The sequence below is a fragment of the Hipposideros armiger genome, unplaced genomic scaffold, assembly GCF_001890085.2.
Source record: "Hipposideros armiger isolate ML-2016 unplaced genomic scaffold, ASM189008v1 scaffold_322, whole genome shotgun sequence".
Lineage (NCBI taxonomy): Eukaryota > Metazoa > Chordata > Mammalia > Chiroptera > Hipposideridae > Hipposideros > Hipposideros armiger.
The window spans coordinates 163,510-188,529 of record NW_017731672.1 but is presented as its reverse complement, the minus strand read 5'-3'; the positions used below and the strand labels follow the sequence as shown (position 1 = coordinate 188,529).

The 25,020-nt window shown below is 36.9% G+C and overlaps 1 protein-coding gene across 15 annotated transcripts in view; it reads left to right on the top strand.

Moving 5' to 3' along the window:
• Positions 1–25,020, top strand: part of RBMS3 (RNA binding motif single stranded interacting protein 3) — a 1,293,188-nt gene that overhangs the window by 1,205,979 nt on the left and 62,189 nt on the right. For all 15 annotated transcript variants that reach the window (XM_019660623.1, XM_019660627.1, XM_019660622.1 and 12 more), the window contains one exon: positions 24,209–24,319. In XM_019660623.1, the coding sequence (XP_019516168.1) occupies positions 24,209–24,319 (111 nt within the window). The remainder of the gene's footprint in view (positions 1–24,208; positions 24,320–25,020) is intronic.

Sequence of the window (25,020 nt, the reverse complement as noted above, 5' to 3'; positions counted from 1 at the left end):
ATCACAGATAAATGCATAGAAGAGTGGGTGGATGGGTGGATGTTTGGGCGGACAGATAGATGAACAGATAGATAATAGATATCCTGGGGCATATGACTAGTTCTTATTTCCCAACGAGAGTGCAATTTTATTGTTTGAGAACTTATATATAATTAACAATATGTCTCTCTTTTCATTTTGTTCCTTACACAGAGCAAGTACTAAATACGTATTAGTTGATAAGCTACCCTCCATAGGCTATTTCCGCTTTGGCAAATTTTGAGACACTACAAGCTTCCAGTTTCTGACACAGGTTTCTGAGGAAGTGAAAAGTGTGCATCTTCTTTGAACCTCATTGCCTATCAGTAGGTCTGTTAAAAACAATTTAGGAAACGTTCTCGTGTTCATAATGTAGATTTCTAATTGCTTTTCTGTTGCAGACCTGCTAATATGAACTTAAGAAAGTGTTTTCACCAAGTATACTTGCTCCCTCATCTCTGCTCTCTTCGCCTTTCTGGAAAGTCTGGAAAGGGTTTGGAAGGACTTGTATGCTGATTTTTAAGTTCCAGATGCACCTGTTCATCATGGGTGATCATTGTAGGCAAAGGCTATAGATACTGAAGTTTATTCTTGCTAGTCTCTTCTTGATCCTCCTTTTCTTTCTAAAACTCTAAAAATTTAGTAGATCTACTTATTTGCATAAGCAGTAACCCTTGTTTTCACTGCAGTGAAGGAAAACCGTCTTCTTAGATTGAATAAAAGAATGAGTTTGGAAACATTGTACAGTGTGATATCTGAACAAGTTTAGTTCTGTAACTTCGTGTGACCTAGATTTCTATCGGCAAACCTCTTTATTATGTATATAGATACTCATTTGAATAAAAAAGAAATATTTACCCCTTTGGACCTAAGGAGAATAAGTAATAAAAATTTCTACCTCACCTGCTCTTATAATGAAGCTGAGGGTTGGGCCTGCCTAGTAGCGCGTTAAGAGTTGGCTTGGGACACCAGCTCTGAGCAGCAGGGCCCCAGTTCGGATCCCACATGAGGGCCAGTGATGCTGCGCCCTCTATAGCTAAGATGGTGAACAACAGCTTGACCTGGAGCTGGGCTGCCATGAATCACTGGTGACAGCATAGGCTGCAGTGGGGCTGGCCGGCAGCCAGCGTGAGCTGACGTGAGCTGCCGTGAGCGGCCATCCAGTGGCCAGTGACTGATTTGCCTCACCTGGGAAGAGCGCAATGATAATCAACATGGGCCAGTGAAGCGACATCCTCCACAACTAGACTCAAGAACAAAAGGACGGCAACTTGTTTGCTCCCCTTCCCCGATTCCTCAATGCTGTCCCCCTCTCCCAGTTTCCCAATAAAATCTTAAAAAAAAAAAAGAAGCTGAGGGTACTTACAATTAAATACTCACTCCAAAAGACAGTTACATTAAGGAAAAGGAACAGAAATCATATAGCAGAGGACACAAATTTGTTAAAAATATAGTCTCTAGGTAGTTTACTATAACAGGGCATTAAAATTTTGTCTTGCATTTTAAGAAGCGAGTACCACAAAGATTAAAAATAATTGGTTATATTGTTTCATTCTCTGATACAAGAAAGCATATCAGATGTCCAGGGGGAATATGTTTTTCTTTGCTGCTGTTATACTCTAGAAAAAGATTATAATGATATAATGGTATTTCCTATCTTAATGCCTTAAATAGCAGTTACACATGTAGAGAGAAACATGTTTCTTATGGTCATTTTTTTTTAAAGATTTTTATTGGGGGGATGGGAACAGTGGGGGGATGGGAACAGTGCTGGGGAATCGGGGGAAGGGGAACAGACAAGTTGCTGTCGTCTTGCTCCTCAATCTAGCTGTGGAGGACGTCGCCTCACTGGCCCAAGTTGGCACCATCATTGTGCTCTTCCCTGGCGAGGCAGATCAGTCGCTGGCCTCTGGACAGCCGCTCACCGCGGCTGCTAGCCGCTCACGCTGGCTGCTGGCCACACATGGCAGCCCATGGCAACCCACTGCCACAGGGACTGCAGCCTACGCCGTCGCCAGCGACTCACGGCAGCCCAGCTCCAGGCCTAGCCGCCACTCAGCATCCCAGCTGTGGAGGGCAGCGTCACCGGCCCTCATATGTGGGATCCAAACCGGGCCCTCTGGTGTCCCAAGCGAGTTCTCAACCATCGCACCACTTGGCCGGCCCTGGTCATTTTTTTTTATTAACTCTCAATAAAAAAACAAGCAAATGTTAACTTTCAATTATATAATGAAATGTCTAATACAGCTAAATATTCTTCAGATATATGCTTTCCATGACCTAGCTTAATATAACAATGACACTTTGTAAATCCAATTGGTTAGCATGTAGCTTATTTGGTCTTTCAAATTTCCTTAGTCTCAGCTGGTATTTTATAAAAATTATGCCATCTGATTTAGAATATCATCCAGATAAAGGCTCTTTTACCTCTTCATTGAAAGGGGCTGCAAGATTGTCTGCAATTTGTGCCAGAATTCTCCTCATGAAATGTCTTTCAGAAGAGCCTGAACGGTACTCAGTGGAGATCCTGTAGTTCTGTGCCTTTGATTGTTGAAAGGCAAATTTCTTGTAAAACATGGATGGTAGGTGTGAGCCCAATTGGCCATCATCACTCAAGAGACTCCAGAAGTACTTATAATTTAGCAATACATAGTTGTCAAGATGAATCAGGTGTAAAATGTACTTGTTGTTAGTAAACTGAACCAATAGAATGGATTTATTTAGCATGGACTTTGAGAATTTTAAATAGTATCTGCATAAATTGATAATTGGGCTTCCAACATAGCAAATACCAAACTATTATATCTTACACTGATTACTCAACAAGTTCAGCTGTCTCTGAAAGCTATGCTGGAGAAATGACAGCAAAACCATGTCAGCAGAGAAGAGAAAACTTACCTTCCCACTGACTTTGTCAGGAAGACATGCAAATAGTTTAGTTGGCACCACACAGTTTATGTAAAATGTTTTTAAAAATTAGGATGGTGCTAGTCCCTTTTTATATCACTTAACATAAGCATAACTTTGTCGCACAGAATGGAAGTTAGGAATAAGTTGGGGAAACTGAAAGTAAATTTCAAGAAAGAGGATTAATCCTTATCCGTGTTAAAACAAATATTGTGTTCTTGGCTTTTTAATTCTCATTTAGCACAGAGGAAATCAGCCTAATTATCAACTTGAGTTCTCAACAATAACCTTAAAACTTCTATTCAGAAGAGAGACTTTTTATCAAAGAGTTATCCTTAAAAGGATTTTTAATCAATACACATTAGAACCATTTCTGCATAACAATGGTGTATGTTAAAAATTGATTCTTACTTTCCTATTAAGCCTTTTATCTCTTCAGTCTTGTATCTCAAGTATTTTCAATCAATACTGAAAAATCATTATGATGCTAAGCTTGTGTTACATGGTACATGTATAAATCCTTAGATGCTAATGTCACGCTCCAAAAGTATTTCTCTCTAACTTTCCAAGATGCATATACAGAATTTCTTTCAAGGAATAGTTTATGTTATACATAGCGTGGACAGATGTATTAATGGATGGGTTGATACCATGTACATACTTGTATTTCTGTCCACATATGCTGATCTCCACTGTAGATATTATTTAGCCAGAATGCTGACCTATATCTATAATACAAATATATGTTTGTATGAGGATGTTCAAAGTCTCATTTATATGATTGAAAAATACTGAACACTGTTGAGATCCATGGTATAAATTAAAATGAGAAGAAAGAATGAAAGGTATGAGGAAGATGAAATTAAAGCATTGAGGAAGAGACAGGATATGGAGGCTTTATGGGTCAAATCTGACTTTAGTAGATTTTAGCCTAGGTGGAAGGTAATGTTCTTAAACTGAATTAGTATGTGTAAGAGAAGGAATAAATTCAAGATCAGGGACATAGAGTTCCTTTGGGGCACATTGACTTTGTGGAACCAGATAAAAATTTTAATATGTAGCTTGAGATATAGTTTCGGCATACAAAAGTGGCAGTGATAGATCTGGAAGTCATTCATTCCCTTTGGAGGGAATAGATGGGTTTTCTAGCAATCTGTTTACTTTTCACTTATAATTACCATGCTTGATATATGCAATAGCCCTTAGACTTAGGAATATGAAAGCATATGCATATGATAGCAATACATTAAGTGTACTAGTCTTAAGTGCACTAAATCAAGTGCTTGGTCCCTTGTAAGCAAGATTATTTAGCAACCTAATTATACTTTGGCTTACACCTATAATTTTAAGGCTAATTATGTATTGTATAACTTGCTTTTTTAAATCAATCAAACCTGATGTTTCCACATAGGGAACTGACTACAGTGAAAAAATGAAATATAGAAATAGATTAGAAGAAATCTTAGAGGCCATTTACTCCAACTGCCATTCAAGATTTGGAGTTGATGTAAAGGTTTGAGACAGTGCCATATATGTTCCCTTTCCTCTATAACCACCAATCCAGGGAGAGGAAGAACAACAAAGAGAAAAGCATAGCAGCAACTCCCTGCCTGGTACAAACCAAGGAAGCAATTAGCTCCTCTGTGAAGCCCATAGGAACATCCCAAGAACCATCTGTTCATTTAGATTTATTTATCTCATTGTCAGTCCCTGTGAATGTAGGAACTCTGTAAACCTGAAACCATAACCACTGGAAGGTTGCTACCACTTGTAGAATAGAATGGTCTTTTCATATTTCTAAAAATAATAATAGTAATTTCTTTTGCTTTCTTGACAAGAATAGATTATTTCATTCTTTTCTGATTTATCCCATCCTTGGCACTGAGGGCCTTCAACAGTATTTTTCTCTAATATCATAACATTAGATGCTGGTAATAAAATCCACTTTTACTGATCATAAAATTATGAGCTCAGAGGGACTCAATAATTCCAGTGTTTCAAGTAGCCAACTTGAAAAGGCTACATAGGGGGAATGTGAGAGCAATGTTATTGAAGAATGTCATATTTTCCTGTTGGGTTTTTCCATGCCCAGAGGATTTTATACATGCTGTTACTTGGGGTTTTAATTCCTCCCTATTTGACATTTTAAAGACCAGAATATATAATGTAAAGTTCCAAAGAATCTCTACATGTATATCCATACCTCTAGATAAGTGTTGTGTACAAACTGGATGGTGGTGCAAACATTTAACTTTCCTTTATGTCTTTATTCTAGAAATAAGCTTCAGCCTGAAATTGGTGAGAGTTGGCAGACAATCTGCAGGAGGGTCCTTGAGTGGAATATTATCTGTAATACAACAGAATTAAATATTTCAAACATGCACCTTTAATCTGTACCATATATTTACTGACATCTGAACCAGTACCTAAGATATTGGTCAATGTTTTTCTTTTGTAATTCTAACAAAAACAATAACAACAAAATAAAAGATTCTCTTCATTCTGCACCTGGAACAAACTCCTAATGCAAGAGCATGCAGCTTCAGTGCATTCTCTTGAGATTGACTAGGACCTGTTCCCAGTATTTATGATTCTGATTTGCCATGGTTCAGCGAGGCTGCCCTGTTAGCAGCAATTACCCTTGCTTATGAAGTTATGTAGACAGTGCCACGTAAATCAGAATGGTCCGATCATTTGATCATGTCCATTTCTATTACACATGGCCGGGTATATGATGAGAAATGTTCTGGCTGACACAATTTCTTCTTACAACTGTCCTAGAAAATGAAATAAATTGGTACAGTATTGATTTCCTAGCAGAGTCAAAAGTATGCAAGAAGAAAAGTCTATTTTTACTTATGGTCCTGTAATCTCTGATAAATCTTGCTCTCCTTCCTTTTCTGTCCATTTACTTTAGGTCTTACACAGATTATATTCATTGGACGATTATTAAATTTCACAACACTTTTGTTTAAGGTGTATCTTCTCTTCGTGATTATGTTGAGTTGAATAAACTCCAATGAATATCCATTAGAGAGCACATACATTATTTTTTTTTCATTTTTAATTATTAAATTTCTTCAAAAATCATACTTTTGAACCTCTCTGAAGTGGTTTCTCCTAAAGTAGGCTTTAAATGATCACATAAGCCTAACCACAGTTGTGATAGAGCACTATAAATGTAAATGAATCAGAAATGTGTGAGTTACATTCCCATAAAATATATGTGCACTTGAAAATTAATGAGATATCTCAGGGGAAGAAAACATGTTTTAAATTTTATTAATATCAAGGCATTTAGGAACTCTCCAAAGGGAGATTTAAGAGGTTTAAATGATGATTATTGTGTAATTAATTAACTTCTAGAATATTTCCAGTAGAATCAAGACTTCTGTTTTCCGTATCTTGGGAGAATGACAGAAATGAAAAAGTAGATATTTCTTATTCAGTCTGTTTCCCCCCCCCCCATAACACTAAAAATGTTAGATTCCTTTTAAGGCAGTAAACTTATTGGAGACAAGGAGCTAGAGTCATTTATTAATCATTTATTTATTCCTTCCATAAGCATTAATTGGATGTCTACTATATGCCGGGCACCACTTTAGGCACTTAGAATACAAAACTGATCATAATGGAGGTTCCTTTTTATATGGAACTTACATTCCAACAGGGGAAAATACTAATAAAATAATAAAGAATATGCTGACAAACCCTGTTAAAAATTTAAGGCCAGATTTTTATGAAATCTTCAAGAAGGTATAATTTGTCTTTGGGAAGCTCAGCTATTATTTTCAACATCCTTCACCCCTGCCCCATGATGCCCTTTCTCAAGACATTTAGATCCAAAAACTCATTCTTTCTCTCTTTTGCTTTGTTATTTAAGCAATATTTCTAGAGAAGTCACTATGTGCCAGACACTGTGTGCAGTTCCCTGTTCAGACATACAGTGCACAGTGAGCAGGTTCCATTTCTGCCCTCGGGAAACTTACATTGTATTGAGGAAGAAAGAGACAAATCAACTGAGTATAGTAAGGGATATGAATCTTATTCAATTTTATTAAAGAAAAGAGTCATGGGATTCTGATTGCATATATCAGTGGGCCTTGACTTAAAATAGGCGTGTGTGTGTGTGTGTGTGTGTGTGTGTGTGTGTGTGTGTGTTTGGTAGCAGCCTGGAAAGGGATCATGGAAATAGTAAATAGCCTTCCAGTCCAACTAACTAATGATGTGTGTGCTTCCCTGGAAACCTCTTCTGAAGAATTTGATCAGGCTCTTAGCATCTTAGTGTGGATAAGGTTGCAAATGAATGGACTTGAGTATGTGCATTTTTTCCTATTACTATGTAATGAAAAGTTTGTTAACTTTCTAGAGAATTCTAGGCATCAGCAATTGGGTGCATTAGTCTTCTGGATTCACAGTTTTCTAGCTCTGGAATAACGCCCTGCCTATTTAGGTTACATAGAAAACTGTCTTCTTAGGAGGTTCTTGAATATATTGTATATGCTACCACAAAATAGAAAACTGAATGCTGTAGAATAATGTTTTTATGGATGAGGGAAGTGAAACTCAGAGAGGTTAATTGCCTTTTCTAATATCACACAAGTTGGTGGCAGGACTGAGACAGGTATGTTTTCATCCAGTTAACACCAATTTTATGTCATTATATCTGACTTGATTTTCATTAAATTTTTATATATCAGGTTATGTCATTTAACCCAAAGTAAATCAAGTTGACAGATTAATAAAAAATTATAATTGGGTCCTTTTGTACATAGAATACAAAACATCAGTAAATTATCTATGTCCATTAATGCTAATTAGCTTAGTATAAGAAGTAAGATATTTTAATCTTTTAGAAATTTCATCATTATATTTTAAGAGGAAAGGAATTCATATAATTTAGTTAAAAGCTTTGATTTTGACAGGCATATTCAACCAAGTAGTATTATAATTTAATTATTTTTGTCTTAAAACTATATAATGTTGGATGTTATGTCTGAGGCAAATATACCTTACTTTTAACTCACATAATCATTGGAAATGGCTCATAAATATTGTAGAGATATTTTGGGTTATCAATTTAACGACGTGATTTGCATTTTAAAACAGGTGGATTAGATAAAGCACATGATAAATAACTATGAGAAATTTCTGTGAAAGCACAATGCAAAAAAATGTGATATTTTCTTTAAGCCTATGTCAATTAGAGCACTGTCTGAACGATATGCTAATATCCTTTACCATTTTTCCAATCATAGGATAGTTTATTACTAAAACATGTAAGTAATTTGAGCATTGTATAATAATTTTGATTCAATTTTATTTTGAAGACCAGAATCTTACTTTTTTCAAGCCACATTTATTAATTCAGAAAGATCAAGGAATTCTGAATTAAACCCAAATCGAATAGTTCCCTCTAAAGGAAATATTTTATCATTTTCCTTATATTAGATAGTATATATTTTATAAAGTAAAAATACAAATAGCCATTAAAAAGAAAAACAAAAAACATGATTTTTCCCCCTCTTTTTATATAGGCTCATATTTTTCAATGAAAGGAAAATAATTATTATTAAAGATGGAATATTTCCTTCTTGATTTTTAAGAGTTTTTTTAATTAATTTTTTAAACTACTTAGGAGGTTTTGCTTAAAATCCTACATTAACATAACAACATTGAAAATAATTTACCGAACACAGACATTTTAATACTACAGAAACAATCTAGTGGGTCTCATTGACTTTCTTCTGATTCACTAAAGGAAAAAGACAAAGATGGGTTCCAGGCCACTCCTTTTGGGACATAAAATCAATATTGGATTTGCATGGGGTCTTGCAGCCTCTCTTCCAAGAAATCTGAGATTGGTAAAATAAACAGTCAGTGAAAGAATTTCCCAGAGGAAAAAAGGAGGAATGAAGTTCTGGGGGGGTCGGGGGAGGTGTGCAGCTGCCAGGACTATAGAACCTCTGACTCAGATTGGGCACACCATCACAGCTACTTGGTACACAGGTGAGTGTGACACCTGCTTAATGCAGTTATGGAGTCAGTAATTGCTACAGTTGCTAATCCTAGGATGATTTTTTTGAACTGTTTTTCTACTTTCTCATGCAATTCTCTGTCTCTCAGTAGTTATCAAAATATGCAGTTTTTTTATGCAATTTTATTTTACTACTTTGGATGCCTCCGTGGAACAGGCTTAGGAAATCCCCCCCCGCCCCCCAGAATAGATTCAGATGCCAGTAACTCTATGTCCCTGCAGGCTATATCTCTCTACAAAATAGACCCAGGCAGCATAATGCTAGAGTCACTGCCTGAGACAGCTGCACCTGCTCTTTAAGTTCTGTTAATCGTCACATTCTCTGCCACTATATTCACAAACTTTGTTGCCACATTTTTCACCGAATGATCTCCCTGCTTCTTCCCATCCCCAGATTCCAAGAAAAAAAATGTGGACTGACTTGGATGATTTGATATGATTTTACAGTGTTAGCCCTATGACTCCTCAGAAATCCTGGTTATTCCATTCTTGACATCTCTAATATATATATATTTTAATATACCTATATGGAAAATGTCCCACCACCTCTGGAGATCTTATTCGTAAATCGGGTCATTCATGGTAGTAATAAGAAGCAAGATTCTCATTGACTTGCTGAAAAGTAGCCACATACGTTAAAATCAAACCATATTTTTAAAAAATTGGATTGTCATTCACTTTTGCTGATAAGTTTTGGTATTTGAAATGGATCAGCATATCTCTTACTCCTCTGTATCTGAGGAGACTCATTTATACTTTGGCTTTTGAAAATGTTGTGGTGTGAACAAATTGACAGACATGATTACTGGCCTGCACAATTTATGTGTTAAGAGAATGCTAAAATAAGCATTGCATTTAGTTGTTTTCAAAAAACACGGAAAATCAAAAACAGTTCTCTATCCTTTTCTGAATTCCTTTTTCTGAAATTCTTGTACACTATCACCTTGCTTGCCACATTCACCTCAAAAATGTCTTAAAAATATAATTTTACCCATCTGAGTCCACATTATACTTGTACCAAGTAGTATGGGGCAAAATCATGTATTATATGGATAAATTCTTAGAACACAATTTTTTTACTTTTAACTTTGATTATTGATTTCCTGATTTATAACATCCCCCAATGAATGTTATGTAAAACAAGTGGTGGTTTTAAAAACCACAGAAACTATTATGAACTAATGAAGTTTTATTATTTTTAATTAAATCTGAATTTTCTGCACTGGGTAAGTATAACTTTTTAAAAGTTAAGCCTTATCCCAAGACCACTGGTTATTAATAGATATTAGGTCTATCCAATGAAGAAACCATGGAATTGTTAACTAGATTTTTTGTTTTTTTTTTATAATTTTACAAAATGCCCACCCTAGTCAGAATAGGTAGTTATATGGAATATGTGGGTTAGCTGTGTTTGTTATTTCATTGCCATGCAAGTACTAAAAGCTGTCAAGTAAATGGTTATTTCTTGGATACAGGCAAAATTCTAGGGAGAAATGACACAATAAAATATTACCACTTAATTAACAGGTGGGTTGACAATCGGCATTAACGAAAGACCTAAGGAGATCAGAGGTTCTCCCAATATGTGAGCTACAATTGACAACAGAAATGAACACATTGTAATCACTTCCAATTCTTCTTCAGAGAGAGCCATTCATCCCTTGACCTTTCAGGCCTTGGCCTACAAAGGCACTTTTGATCCTGATAACTAAGATAACTGTTGAGTCATTTTTAGACACAATCTAATGTGTGTCTGATGTGCAGTTGTCTCTCGTTTTTAGAGCTATTTCCTTCCCATGTTCTATTCTTCAACCTCATGCTTGGTGATCTCAGGCTGTCTCTTGGGGGCCCACAGTTCCTGCTACAGCAAAACATCCAGGCTTGCAAGATAATGCCTTATCTTGTAGGGGAGACACAAGTCATGGACCTCACCATGACTCCAGGAGTTGAGTTAGCAATCAGCAGGCCGAAATTTTAGACGAACTGAAAAGAGACATTGACATGGTATTGCCAATGGTGTTTACTTCTATGGGAAACTTTAATGTCCTCAATCACTTTGTCCACATTACATTTTTGAAACTTTGTGTTTTGTCTCATTAAAGTTATTTAACTATTTAAATCTGAGTTCTCTCAGGGCAAGGCATAACAGGCCCTCAGTAAGTATTAGTGAATGAGTGAATGAATGAGTGAATGAATATTCTTGAACTTAAACTCTAAATATCGACAAAACATCTTTTAAAAAGTTATTAAGGCTCTAACATTGCAGACAGTTGGCATAAATACTATAATTTAAGCAGCCCCATCAATCCTGGAAAGTGTTGTAATTCTTACTATTAAAAGTTTTGCTTTGTCAATTTCAAGCAAGCCAAGATAAGACTTCTTAAAAAGCAGATTAAATTTATTCCTAAAATATATTCTAATATCAGGGTATAATTCCACCACAGAACAATTTAAGTTAATTGTCTATCCATTTTAAAAAATATATGTTATAGTGTTTTCACAGTATTTCAAACAGTTGGATGAGTTGGTGGTGTAAACATTTCCTCGTGGGAACTTTATACAATCAAAAGGAAAGAAATGATTGATGGACGCATACTCCAGCTAATTGAAGTGGTTCTGCGTCAACCAGATGTTTTCAGCTGAATCATGCTCACAGATGCTATTGCTTCATTACTCCTTAATCTAAGGATTACCCCAAAGGGGTTGCTTGGTGACATTTGAGTGTTTCAAATAAGCTTGCCTCTCTTTTGTTACATACTTTGTAAAGAGCTCTTGTCTAAAGCCGGCCTATCTCCTGCCTTGGAAATGTTTTCAAGGAAGTTAACAGGGCTGTTTGTTTTTCCTGCTCTTGGATGTGGTCTTTAGTGAGGTCAGAAGAATGGAACAAGAGCTGCCACAGATGACACTGGAGCTATTTCCACAGCTGGCTGCAGAGAGTGGGCAGTCCCTTACAGATGAGTTAGCATGTGGAGGTAGATGATATAAAACATCTGTCACAACGGGAATAAGCAAAAACAATGTCCCTTTGAAGATTGCCTTTTAATGATGAGGTGGGGGGTTCTGTCTCCATAATGGGAACGAGGGATGTAGTTGTTGGCAGGCAGATGGCTGCAGGCTTGCTCTTGCATGAAATAAAAAAAAAAAAGTATATGTTGAAAACCTCTAACGCTAGTCAAATCGCCTGATTTTGCTGAACATTCATTTCCCCGCCTATCACACATATAATCTATGAGAAAGTAAAGGAAGGCTAAAAGAAAAAGGTAGGAGGGAAAACTAAGAGAAAAAACTTCTTCTGAATATTTTTCTCTTGAATAGCTTTAATCAATAGCATCATTTCAGCTGATGGTTGAAAAGTCAGAAAGAGTGTTTCTTGCAATGTTTACTTTAACGTATCTGTAGACCCATGTTATTTTGTGTAGAAATGTAAGGTAATAATGTAAAAGGGGCATGCCATCATGGCCACATGGTGATAAACCCTTCGAAATTTGAATGCCAGTTAGTAGACAAAGTCATATTTGTTTCCCTTCAAGGAGCAGTAGGAAATAATATTAATAAAAATATCTTAGTGAGCTATTTTAATACAATAATATTAGTTTAGTTTCTCACTCCATCTACCTTCAAAAATAAATTAAACCAGTGAAATTAGCATTTATTTTTATTTTATAAAGTTGCTATAGAAAGAGAACTCTTACAATAGATTAATTTGATAGCAAATAAAATGCTGAATATTAGCCAACAATAAACTTCTAGCTCTCCTGTTACATGACCAAAAGGGGTGCTACTGCCACTGCTAACCCCCAAACAACATTGCTGCAAACCATGGAATCATGCTGCTTCTGCCACCACCTGGCCAGCAAAATGGATGCCGCACACCCCGCCCACTTCTTATTCTAAACGTTCTTCCAAATCTACGTCCATTGCAGGTGCTTCTGATTAGCGGAAGTCACGGATCTTTAACAGCAAGGGAGTCTTAGGAAATGTGGGGCTTTTTCAATTCTATGTTGAAAAGGCAGGATTCACTTTGTGGGAAACTAATAACATGTGGAGAGTATTAAAAAAAAATAACTGCCTACAGCCAAGACTGACAGAGGTACACCACAGGAAGTAATTGGATTAATCTTAATGAGATATAGTAAAGTACTCAACCTAGCTAGCAGCACTTGAAAGGGAGCGAGAGGATCTGGGGATGTTTATGAAGTAGCGCTGACAAGACTTGACTATGGATTTGTTATAAATGATGAGAAAGGAGGAGAAGGCAAGGGCGACCTGGAATTTTCCACATTATTCCAAGAATCAAACAGAAGAGAAAGAATACATGCTGAGGACAGAAAGAGAAAGAAAATATTCAGAATGGGACATGCCTGAGACTCCAGATTCAGTGAGTAGCTGGAAATTTGGGTCAGGAGTTCAGACAAAAGGCCAAGGTAACAAAGAACTTTCAATCACTTTAATTTTTAAACTAACTTTGGCACTTTTCATTAGTTCCATCCGGGGCCTAATAGGTAGCAATATTTTGGAATTTACTTCTGACACCTTACTAACACTTTATATTCAGGGTATGTATGTAGATACTGACTCTTACCATTTTACAAAACATGGCACATCTTCTAACCCTTGACTGTAACAGACATTTCAAATTCATGGATGAAGCAGAATCTTCGGAAAGAATGGAAGTTTTAGTTTGAAGGTTGTCATGAAAATGTCTCTTGGGAAATGAAATTTTCTTGTAAAGAAGATTTTATAGATCAAAGCAGCAATCCCATGGAGACTTTTGGGGAACTGAACTAAATATCACTAGCTGTTTCGTGGTTATAATATATTTGTGGAAGGTATATTCATGTTACTAAGATTATTGGAAGCTGCTTGGCCCTCAAATAGGAACTGAAAAAGAAAGTAACACAATCATTAAGAAACAAACCAAGAATCTCTCTAGGAGCAATGAAATGGAAAATTTATTCAAACAGAGCAATGGTAGACATTAAAAAAAAAAAATAGAACAAGTCTTCTCAGACTTGGCCAGAATATGACTTATGTGGGGATCTTATTAAACTGTAGATTCTGATTCATAAGGGATGGGCTGGATTCCAAATTAAGCTCCCAGCTGATACTGTCTGGTCCTGGACCACACTTTGAGGAATAAGGTACTAGAGAGTTTAAGACCATCTATGAAACTAAGAAAAAGTCACAATTACTTATAGCATTACTGTTTAAGAAAAATGGCAATAAAAATCTAAGTGAAATAAAAGATGTAACTAGGTTTCTACAACAAATAGGACACTGAAGAAAAAAAGCATAAAATTGGCTTTCATCTCATCTACTGAACAAACATATGTGTATTAATCTACATCTCACAGGCCTCAGAATATATCTTGGTTGGGTGCTAATATGCAAAATGTTTACCTGAGGATAGGGCCATTACACCAGGATGTATGCATTAGATTTCAAAACATTTCACCAGTAGGGTACATACTGAGTGTGAGACATGTTAGTGATAATAATACTAATAGAAAATGTCCTTTAAAAGGAGTAAATTAGTTTTTTAATAGGGTCTTGACTTCACACCTGTATCCTTAGGTCTAGCCGAGTTGCCAGCCCTAACCAGGTAAATTTCTAAAAATGTCTTAAAGGAGAAAACAAATAGTCCAGAAATGTCCTCTGTGGGACCACAAAATAAAGTACATTTTGTAGCAAATTGCAGGACAAGGAATAGCTGCTTTCCTAGTAACAGCCAAAATCAAGGTGCCCTGTGACATATTTAGGCAATTTGCACTATAAACAATGGCCATAAGTAGGATAAGGGGCAGCTTTTCTTCTTGATCACCCCTGTGGTTTGAGAAGTGATTTCCCAGGCCCATTCACCAATAGGATCCTGCAAGACCTTGAAAATTATTTGCAGCTGGGTTTTTGGGCCTATTTGTCAGTAAGGAGAAGTTTTTAATGAGAAGCTTTACAACAGCGCACAGTCCTGAGTGCTAGTTAAAGCGAGATAAACCTTTTCCCAGACAAAAGACGCTGCCCATAAATATTCAGACATCTTCTGGGAACCCTATTTGCCTTATCATTTGGAAAAAGACTGGCCTGGCCTACCGCTTCTGACAAGCATTTTCAACTTTCTGTGCCTTGAAAATCTACTTGGAGGTATACAAAGTGATTGCTGTATATGTGAATAAAGCATGGTTTCTCTTATCACATGGTTAGGTTTGACAAGACTCTTAGGCAGATCTATGGCTATTAAAACCGTTGGTGGCATGGGAAAGCCCTAAGAAAAAAGTTTACGCTGCATTTGCAACAGTGTCTCGGCTGCGATATATGAAAGAAACGTTGCACCGTGTAAATGAATATGTGTAACTCTTCCATAGAAATTACGTAGTGAACTCTAACACCCTTGGGTAGTGTGTGGCTCCTAGAAGCCCAGGAATTCTCATACTTAAATGGCAAGAACATCAAGCTGGCAGTGATCAGACAGGGGCACTTTTAAAGGAACGCAAAGCAATGCAATGGATGGATTTTAAAGATCATCCTGCTGTCCACTAAAGGGATCGCTTCTTTCATTTCAAACAAATCCTCTTGTCCAGTCTCAGCTTGCAGTTGCTCTTGACTTTACGTACTTTAAAGTCACAGGCACCCTGGCTGATGAGCGAGTACCATTCACCGATTTAGTCAGCACCGTGACAACCTGTTTCATGATAGACCTTTGGCCAGGCTTTAGAATCATGGGGAAATGACTAAAGCATTGTGAATGGCACAGTGAATTAGGGTCCAGGGCTGAGATGAAATATGATCATGATTAAGGCGTATGCCCAATATTATGAGAAGAGCGAGGAGCAAATGACCAACAACCTGAGTTAGATACAGGAAACATTCCTTAGAATGTAGCATTTGATGAAAACCTTAGCGCACACATGCCAGCCCCAAGACTCCTGGCAAAGACACCAAGGGTAAGACGTGAAGATGGTCAGAGATGGAGGAGTGGTTCAGTGTGGTGGGCAGCGAGGTTCTGTGTACATGGTCTTGGGGAACTAGACCAGAAGGGTAAATTGGAAGCCGTGTGATCTTTATGCTAAAGATCCTAGATCTACCTGTAGGAGCCTAGTTTTGGAGATATGTGGAACTAGAGTAGGAAGGCACAGTCTCATGGGTGACTTTTCTGCTCATTCAGTCTAAACGTCTTCTGGACAGGACAAGCATGAATGGAAAATGTGTTGACCCCATCGTTGAATTGTCCCATCTACCCTTAAACTCTTCCAATACATTAACTTACAACAGCTATTGGCTTGACAGTGCCAGTGTCCTAAACATGGGATGTGTCCATTATGAAATATTATCTTTCAAAACGCTAACTCGGCTATAAAAATGCAATATAGGCTGTACTTTGGTAGAGAAGTTAGTTTCACATTGTCTACTTTATACTCCCTCTTGGAATGAAAAAATAAGTTCTGCTCATCTTTAAAGAGATGTTATTTTTTTGAGGTTATCATTAAGGTAGAAAAGTGGTAAGGACTTGTTCTCCATATCGCTAGTATCATTTTTTATTATGTAACATATTTTATGAGTAGACATCAGTAGTTTTCTTTGTATCTTAAAAAGTAGGGATGACAGTGACATACATTATGATTAACCCATTATTCATTTGGTAAGTGTCATAGCTTAATGGTCTTTAGGTTTTTTTTTACTTTTTTTTTCACATTTCTTTAAACTTATTTTGGAACTGTAGACCTATGTGAGGAAGGCATATACCACAGGAGTCTCAGAAAGTGAAGATAAAGGACTTAGGTTGCACTATTAGTTTTTCCACAAAAATAATGTGATTCCTTCATATCATCTATACCGCATCCCATGGATATCTATGGCACATGTTTGTGTGAGGTACACCCTCCGAGCTGAGGGCCACTCTTGATTATGGGACTGGAATGGGAGGCTGGCGAAAATAAATTCACCCTTTGCTGCTGAAGCCACTGAAGGTCTGGGATCCTTGTACACACACTTAATTTTTCTATTGGCTCAGCAACTGTGATCCCCTTAAGTAGAAAAATGAAAGGAAAAGCATATAATAACCCACCTGCATAATGAAATTCCTTTTGCAATTTTAACCAGGTGTACAAGTTTAATAATAAAAGAACTAATTGTTCTATTGCACTTCAGTCAACAAAATCATTTAACTATTGGGCTCCATATCTTCAAATTTTCAGTTCTTCCTTCAGTAATGTAATATATTTAAAAGCCGTTTTGATCTGTTCAAATTCTAAAGAAGCTTGTTGAAAACATCAAAAGTCATCACTAAGCAAATTTCTTTAGTTTTAAGCACTAAAGAATTCAGTAAAGCATTGTTTAGAATCCTAATTATCTACGTACCTGCTTCGGTAAGAAATACTTCAATGTGACATATTTACTTTATATTCTTATTCAAAATGACACCATGGTATAAGTAAGTACTTCACTGATAATTGAAACCATTATTCACAGTTGAATAGGCATGGCATATAATTAGGATTCCTTTAAAGGGGCCTCCATGGTTAAAACTAATTTGATTTTAGTTTATTTTAATATTACATATTTTAAAAACAATTCTCATTAGTGATAACTGAATCAAAAAGTAACACAAAATTAAGAAAAAAAATTTTAACTAAATATAATCATATTGCCATTGAAAGTCACATAATAGCCTTTCTTCCTTTTATTGATAAATTATAGGACATTGGCAGTTGATGTAGATATCAGGTCTTTAAAAAACTGGCTTATATCATAAATAAAATCTCGGCACAGAAGCTAAGTTTTGCTGTTACTTGTAGGGAGCAGAGACTGGATAGATACTTCGTGCCATTTTCTAATTACTGCAGTAGCAAATATTTCTCACGTTTTTACAAATGGAGCTTATGAATATCTGTCTGTATATGCCAAGGTTTCTGAGCCTTAGCACTAATGACGTTTTTGCCTGGTAATTCTGTGTTGTGGGGAAGGAAGTGTCCTGTGTGTTTTAGGATGGCCTCTACCATCAATGGCCTCTGGGTGTCAGTAACACCCCTTCCCCAGCTTGACAACCAAAAATGTCTCTGGACCTTAGCAAATGTCCCTCCTAGATCAGGCAAAACCGCCACTCATTCAGAGACACTGGTGTGTGCACATACACAAATATTTTTTTAATTTTAATAATTTCCACAAATATGCTATGGTGGCATTAAGAGAACTTTTTACATCAAGTTAATTTCAGATCTCATCTTTTAAGGATATGATGGTTGAAGATATTAACAAAGGCACAAATGTGTGCTGAACCATGGTTTTAAAACTGAACTGCCCTTTGTGAGAACAGGTTTTCTCAAAAGCTTTGGAATGCTCCATTTTGATGAGTATCTCAAACTTGCATTTTAAGTACATTTTGATTTGGAATTTTGTTCTTTCATCATGCTCCCAGCCAATATTTATGAAGCATATGTTGTATGCCTCGTACTGTAGACAACATGAAGACACTATAAGTTGACAGTGGAGAACATGCAGACATGATTTAGGCTCTCTTGGTATGAACATTCTAAATAAAAAATGTTAGTAACTGTTGGTCTTTTTTTTTTTTATTAAACTGAACAAAGGCAGTGATATAGAAAATTAATTCACAAAACTGTTTTGAGTATTTACTATGTCTAATTCCTGTTTATGGGGATTAAAAAATTTGTGTAAACATAGCCCTTGCCCTCTTGGAAAGTATAATACTGAACTGAGCAATTAGACAATAACAAGGGGAGGGAAGGGATTAAGTGTTAAACCGGTGTCCTAGGGGCAGTGCAACTTCTGGCTTGCCACAGTGATCTGTCCTCCTCCCATGATGCCAACGTTGGTCAGAGATCATTCCAAAATGCTTCCAAAGTCTAAGTCGTATCTACCAGATCTGCCACAGCTTTCGGGGTTTCAAACATAATTTGTTTTAAAGTCAGACTGCCCCTTCCAATTTGGTTGGAAATTTATCAAGTCAGTTTATCAAGGATTAATGAGTGTTTCTAAGGATGGAATCAGGGGGAGGCTTTCCTGTTCTTTGTTTTTTTTCTCTTCCCACATCAGCAGTCCTTCTTAAACCTCATTAAGCACCCTCCCACTAAAAACAAACAAACCAAAATGCACCCATGCCAGTGTCATAAATAGAAAAGATTAAGCATCTCTGCATATACTACGAGGGATGTTGTACAGTAATATTGGAGGGTATTTCATTTGGAGAGCTATTCCCCAGGTTATCTTTATGCCATTTATATGATCAAATCATCCTTGCTATTGGAAAATCATTTACACTAACTAGTTTACTTGTAAGTCTTAGCATTCTCTACATTCCACTTGGCATGTGCTAAAAGTAGTCTGGGGTACAAAACTTCAGCTATAGTATTTTCTAACTAGATCAGAAATATTAAAAATTGACAGGCAGAAAAACACACAAATGAGAATGAAGGCAAATGACAGTAAACTACAGTGTTTTTTGTTTGTTTTTTAAGATTTTTATTGGGGAATTGAGGGTATGGGAACAGCGTTGGGGAATTGGGGGAAGGGGAACAGACAAGTTGCTGTCGTTTTGTTCTTCAGTCTAGCTGTGGAGGACGTTGCTTCACTGGCCCAAGTTGGCACCATCATTGCGCTCTTCCTGGGTGAGGCAGATCAGTCACCAGCTTCTGGACAGCCGCTCACTGCGGCTGCTGGCAGCTCACACTGGCTGCTGGCCACTCATGCTGGCTGCTGGCTACACACAGTAGCTTATGGCAGCGCACTGCCACAGTAGCTGCAGCCTACGCTGTGGCCGGCGACTCACAGGCAGCCCAGCTCCAGGTTGAGCTTTCGTTCAGCATCTTAGCTGTAGAGGGCAGTGTCACTGGCCCTCATATGTGGGATCCGAACCGGGGCCCTCTGGCGTCCCAAGCCAGTTCTTAACCATCGCATCACTTGGCTGGCCCAGTAAACTACAGTTTTTAAGTCATGTTGAATGATAACTATAAAAAAAAGTCCTGCAGTTTTGAAGCATAAGTCACTATAGGAAAACAAGGTAATATGGGTCACAACGCTTTGACATAAGGCGACTACATACAACAAGAGGGGGAAAGGGGATGCTATTTCTGTACTTTTTTTCACTTATATTATGCAAATAATTTTCCTACCTTTTACTTTTATGTTCCTATGATTTCAAATTCAAGGCTTGTATGGATTTCATATGGGGAAGAATTCTCAAATGTGATACAACACTGACGAAACAGAAGCATGTCACGCCTTCAGGGCTAGGCCTGAATTACTCAGATAATTGCCCCATTGCAGCTCATCAAAAATGGAGGCTTGGCCTCTATGCGTTTTTAAACAAGGTATAATGGGATAATTACTATAAAGCCTCATGCCCTATCACAAGACTGGCTTAAAACAAATAATTGAAAGACACTATCAATATAATAAAGCCAATTGTTTGTATCTAACAACGGTAACCTTGGTTGATACAATAGCAGTTTATAGACAGAGCACACTTCTCAAACTTCAGAGAGCATAAGAACCATCTGGAAAGCTAGTTAAAACACAGATTCCTGGGCCCGAAGCCCAGAGATTTTGATTTGGATTTTAATTCTTTGTCTGTGGCTGCTGCTGGTCTGCAGATCGAGAATTGGAGTGGCACTGGCCTTGAGTACCTGTGGGAATGCCCATACAGGTATTTCTCACTGTAGTCCACGCTGGCATGAATAGGGGTTTTTAAGCCAGACCCACGTGCTTAGTGGGAGCGACCCCGCGCATGTATTCCCAAGTTTGCCAGTGATCCTACCTGTCAGCTAGGAAATGAAAATACTGAGGCACTTTCTAGGACTTACAATTTCTTTCAACTCTTGGCAGAAGGTTAACACAGATACTCTTGGGGCGTTAGGTCGGCTATGTTTACTCCACATCAAGGATCTTGGGAAACTTTATCCAAATTACTGTTGAGATTGTTTATTTCAGAGCTACAGCAACCAGATCCGCCTTACGTCTCTGGAGTAGGAGTCGCTTTGTGTTGCAGAGGCAGTGGCTAAAATAGACCAGACATTGCCATCAGCTGTTTGGCCATTGTGCTTTTTAGTGGCATTACAGCATATTACAGTATTTTTCTTCGCAGCTTACACATTGAGCAAACCCAGACATCCGGAGATCCTAAAATGAAAAGTCTGTTTCCTCTTGCCTTGCCATTTGCCAAGCAAATGCCGTCAGACAGCACATTCTATATATTTCGAGCACATGAAATGGCCCTTAATGTGTTGGCAACATCTGTCACAAAACACTCTTCAGTCTGTGGATTAAATGCATCGGACAGGAATGGATTCAACAGTATAGTTAATGAGGCACAATTAGAGCTGAGGGCACTAGTTTTTTCTTAATAACCCCATAAGGCTTATCTTCTCCTTTTTTTGTTCTTTTTCTTTTTCTCTCTCCGTTTTTTTTTTTTTTATGTCCTATACAGTATAAAGGAGATGCTGTAAACTTTGATGAGACAAACACCATTCTTTGTTGTGGATACCCAACACTTCAAACTCTTTAAGTTGTCTTTCCCTGATAAAGTGTCATCAAGAAACTTTGTTTCTCCAGGGGGTTTCTACAGATTGTTTCTAATATTTCCAACTGACTCACTGATTGTAAAGTTCTTCCATCCTTTGAGACCGTAAAGGAATTTCTGTTCTTAATAATTTGCAGCAATCCTTTTTTTTATTGACCATTTTTACTGAATATGAACAAGAATGTATGTTCTCACATGCCCTCCCCCAAGAATTATTATTTTATTATTCATCTATTTGCAATAACTGGGCTGGTTAGAAAAATAATGTCCCCTGACATTGTTTTACACTCTGTGCCTAGTGCTGCTATTTGCGATTTCAAATTATGACAAATCCCTTCCCACTCTCTTCCCTTTGATTGTCAGGTTTTGGGTTTATACACAGAAGCAGCACTCACTCTGTGGCATCTATAATAAAATGAGTCTCCAAACACTTGCTGAGAAAGAATTCTTTAAAGAGACCAGACAATGCTTCCTAAATTAATTCCAAATGCAGACCTTCACTCCTTGTATTCGTATGCATGGATTTTGATTCATCTGTCACATACTCACATATCTCATTTGCATATTGCCTCCCAAACAAAGACTAATGTCTACCTTTTGGTACCACTGGGGAGTGAGATCACCCCTAGGGCACTGAGAAGAAAGTATTCTCTACAAACACAATTTGGTCTTTATCTCTGATTTATGACCAACAATCCTTTATGTGGCTAGAGAAGGCTGATTAGAATTGAGGGCTTTCCAGGATTGTGACAGTTTACCTGTATGTTCAACTCCCTAGAGGCAAATGTTCTAAAAATATAGACTAACTCTCAAGTTCAAGAAGAGTATTGAAGTCTTACACCTACTAAGGATTAAAATGTTGTGAAAGCGCCACTTTTTGGTTGGAAAAAAAAATGTTTTAGGACTTGTCTTAAGTCTGAAGTTATTGTATAATTTTTCTCTAAGTGATCTAAGGAGAACGCCCATTCTTCATGACATGTTTATTTCTGGCCTGACACAGCAAATACTTGAAATGAAGGCCAGTGTGGTTTTTTTTGTTGTTGTTGTTTGTTTGTTTGTTTTTTTAATATAACATGCAGATGCTTTTGTTAATTCAGAGAGCAGGAAGAAAAAGTGATGTGTCTCTGAATTATAAGTAAAAAGCTTACCTCATTGTGTCTCCCATTCAAGAAGCAGCCTAATGAATGATAATTCACAGAAGCATCACAAAATTCAGGCAACACAATGCACAACAATGTAAATGTGTATATTTACAAGCTACATATAGAATAACATATATGTTTTCTGATTGATTCTCACTCAAAAGCCCTAACTCCTCTTGGGACAAAGGTGACTGCATATCAAGCATTTCCAAATATTTGTCTCTATTGCTAGTCTCCCTCCATAGTAATGGGGAGGCACCCATAAAAAATAATGAGTGATAGCCTGCTCTTTTAACCGATACAGTCAGGAAGCTGGATTTGGATAATAACATGAAAAACTAATCATCCTGAGTAAAAAAGTGCTTTAGGAAATATTTGCTGTGGGTAATCAGTTTGAGATCTGAGATCCTGCCATCTACATGAATCTGTCCTAGTTGTATTTCTTCAAAATGTTTACTTATATGGGAAATAAAGTCACATAATGAAAAATATTTAGAGAATTAAAAAAGCATCCAGATACATAATCATTTTATTATTACCACTGAGTATTTAAATGAGTTGTTATAGCTCAAATTTCTGCCTTTATCGTCATCTTCAAAATAAAACATTGGAATTATAGAATATGAAAGATTCCATCCAACCCTAGATTTTCATTTTTTTTTAATATTGTTCCATTCTCTAAGTTCATCAATTAAGGCAGAATAGTAGAATAGAGGTTAAGGAAGGGAAGGGTAAAGTGGCCTGGCTCTGAGCTTCAGTGGCCATATGATACTTTGTATATGGACAGAAGTTTTTTGAAATGTCTATCATTTCTTGCCTTCCCAACAGTTATAACAAATCCAAAAGCATGTTCTAGAAGTAGGCTTTTCTTCACACCTGATGAAACACTTGATATTTTTACATTTTAAAAAATTTTTAGCTATGTTGCATTTGACCAGCATTTAACAGTGTTCAGCATTCTTCTGTCTTGTGGCAAAAGCACCAATAGAAAGAAAGTAGGTCAAAAGATTTGGAGGAAAAGACATGAGAAATAGTAAGTTTAATTTTTATAACATTTAGATTATATTTTAATATGTCCTTCAAAGAGAACCAGTCAAGAAACCCATTTTGACCAGTGTTATTCCCTTGGTAGATTGTATTGATGTGATCAAGAATTAGCCACATAAATCACAGATAAATGGCATAACCCAAAAGTCTTGTTCAATATCAATGAAAACTAGAGAATTTCCATAGTATTCATATTTTTTAGTCAGTGAAGTTGGTAATTATAACAGTGAGAAGAGGGGATGTATACCATATCTCAGAATACATTCTACTTTGAATATTGGAATTGTCAATGACAGCCATTTTAGACACATCACAGATAAATCACATCAGAAGAAAGGAAGTTGCTAATGCTATATATTTAGATGAACATAAAATGACATGGATGGATGTAAACATTCTACACAGTTGAATTTAGCCCTTTCAGTAAAAAGTAAACACATGTTAACACGGTTCACTGTGTTTATTTTTTTTTAAAAGTTTCCTTCCCTGTGGAACGTGTTTTCAGATGGACATTGTGTGTGCTTGTAGGGTGCTGTGATCACGCCGACAATGGACCATCCTATGTCAATGCAGCCAGCGAATATGATGGGCCCCCTGACACAACAGATGAATCATCTTTCGTTGGGCACAACAGGAACGGTGAGTTAAAGCGTGTTGTTTTGTTTTCTTGGATTTTTTCAATAAGATGCAAGGCTCTGTTTTCACTGGCATTATCAGCAAAACTGGTTCTGTACCATTAACTAAGACACCTTTCAGGTTCCTGTATGAATAGGTGGCATTCCGCATGCATATTTAATTCTGGGACACATTTACTACATTGACAAGACTGAAGGTTCTACTGTGTTGCATTTGAATTTGGGTTACTTCTTGTTCTTATGATACAATGTGCCAGGTATAATGTCTGTGTTGGGAAAAGTGTCTTGATGCATGCACCTGCAAATTTAGACCTTGTAATTTAATACATTTGAGCCTGTTTTCCTTTTCCCAGATGCTTACCACTTCAGCTAATATATCATTCCCAGGTTATTCACAAGTGGGGGCCAGCCCTGACTATGACTAATACACAGGACTTTTTATTTATGTTCAATGTTTAAATCAATAAAAAGTAATTGAGAACCTGACACAATCGAGTTCTTTTCACCTTTCCTTTGAATATGTCTACATACATGATGTTGAAAAATAGGAATGTAATGTACTTGATCTTTTTTTATAGGTTGGGCTATTTTTGAGTAGTCATTATTTTTCTTTAGGGAAGAAAAGTATATCGAAAAATACCTATCGCAACCTTGGTTTTATGTCAATGAGACATTTGAAATCATTAGCAAAACTTTATTTAAAAA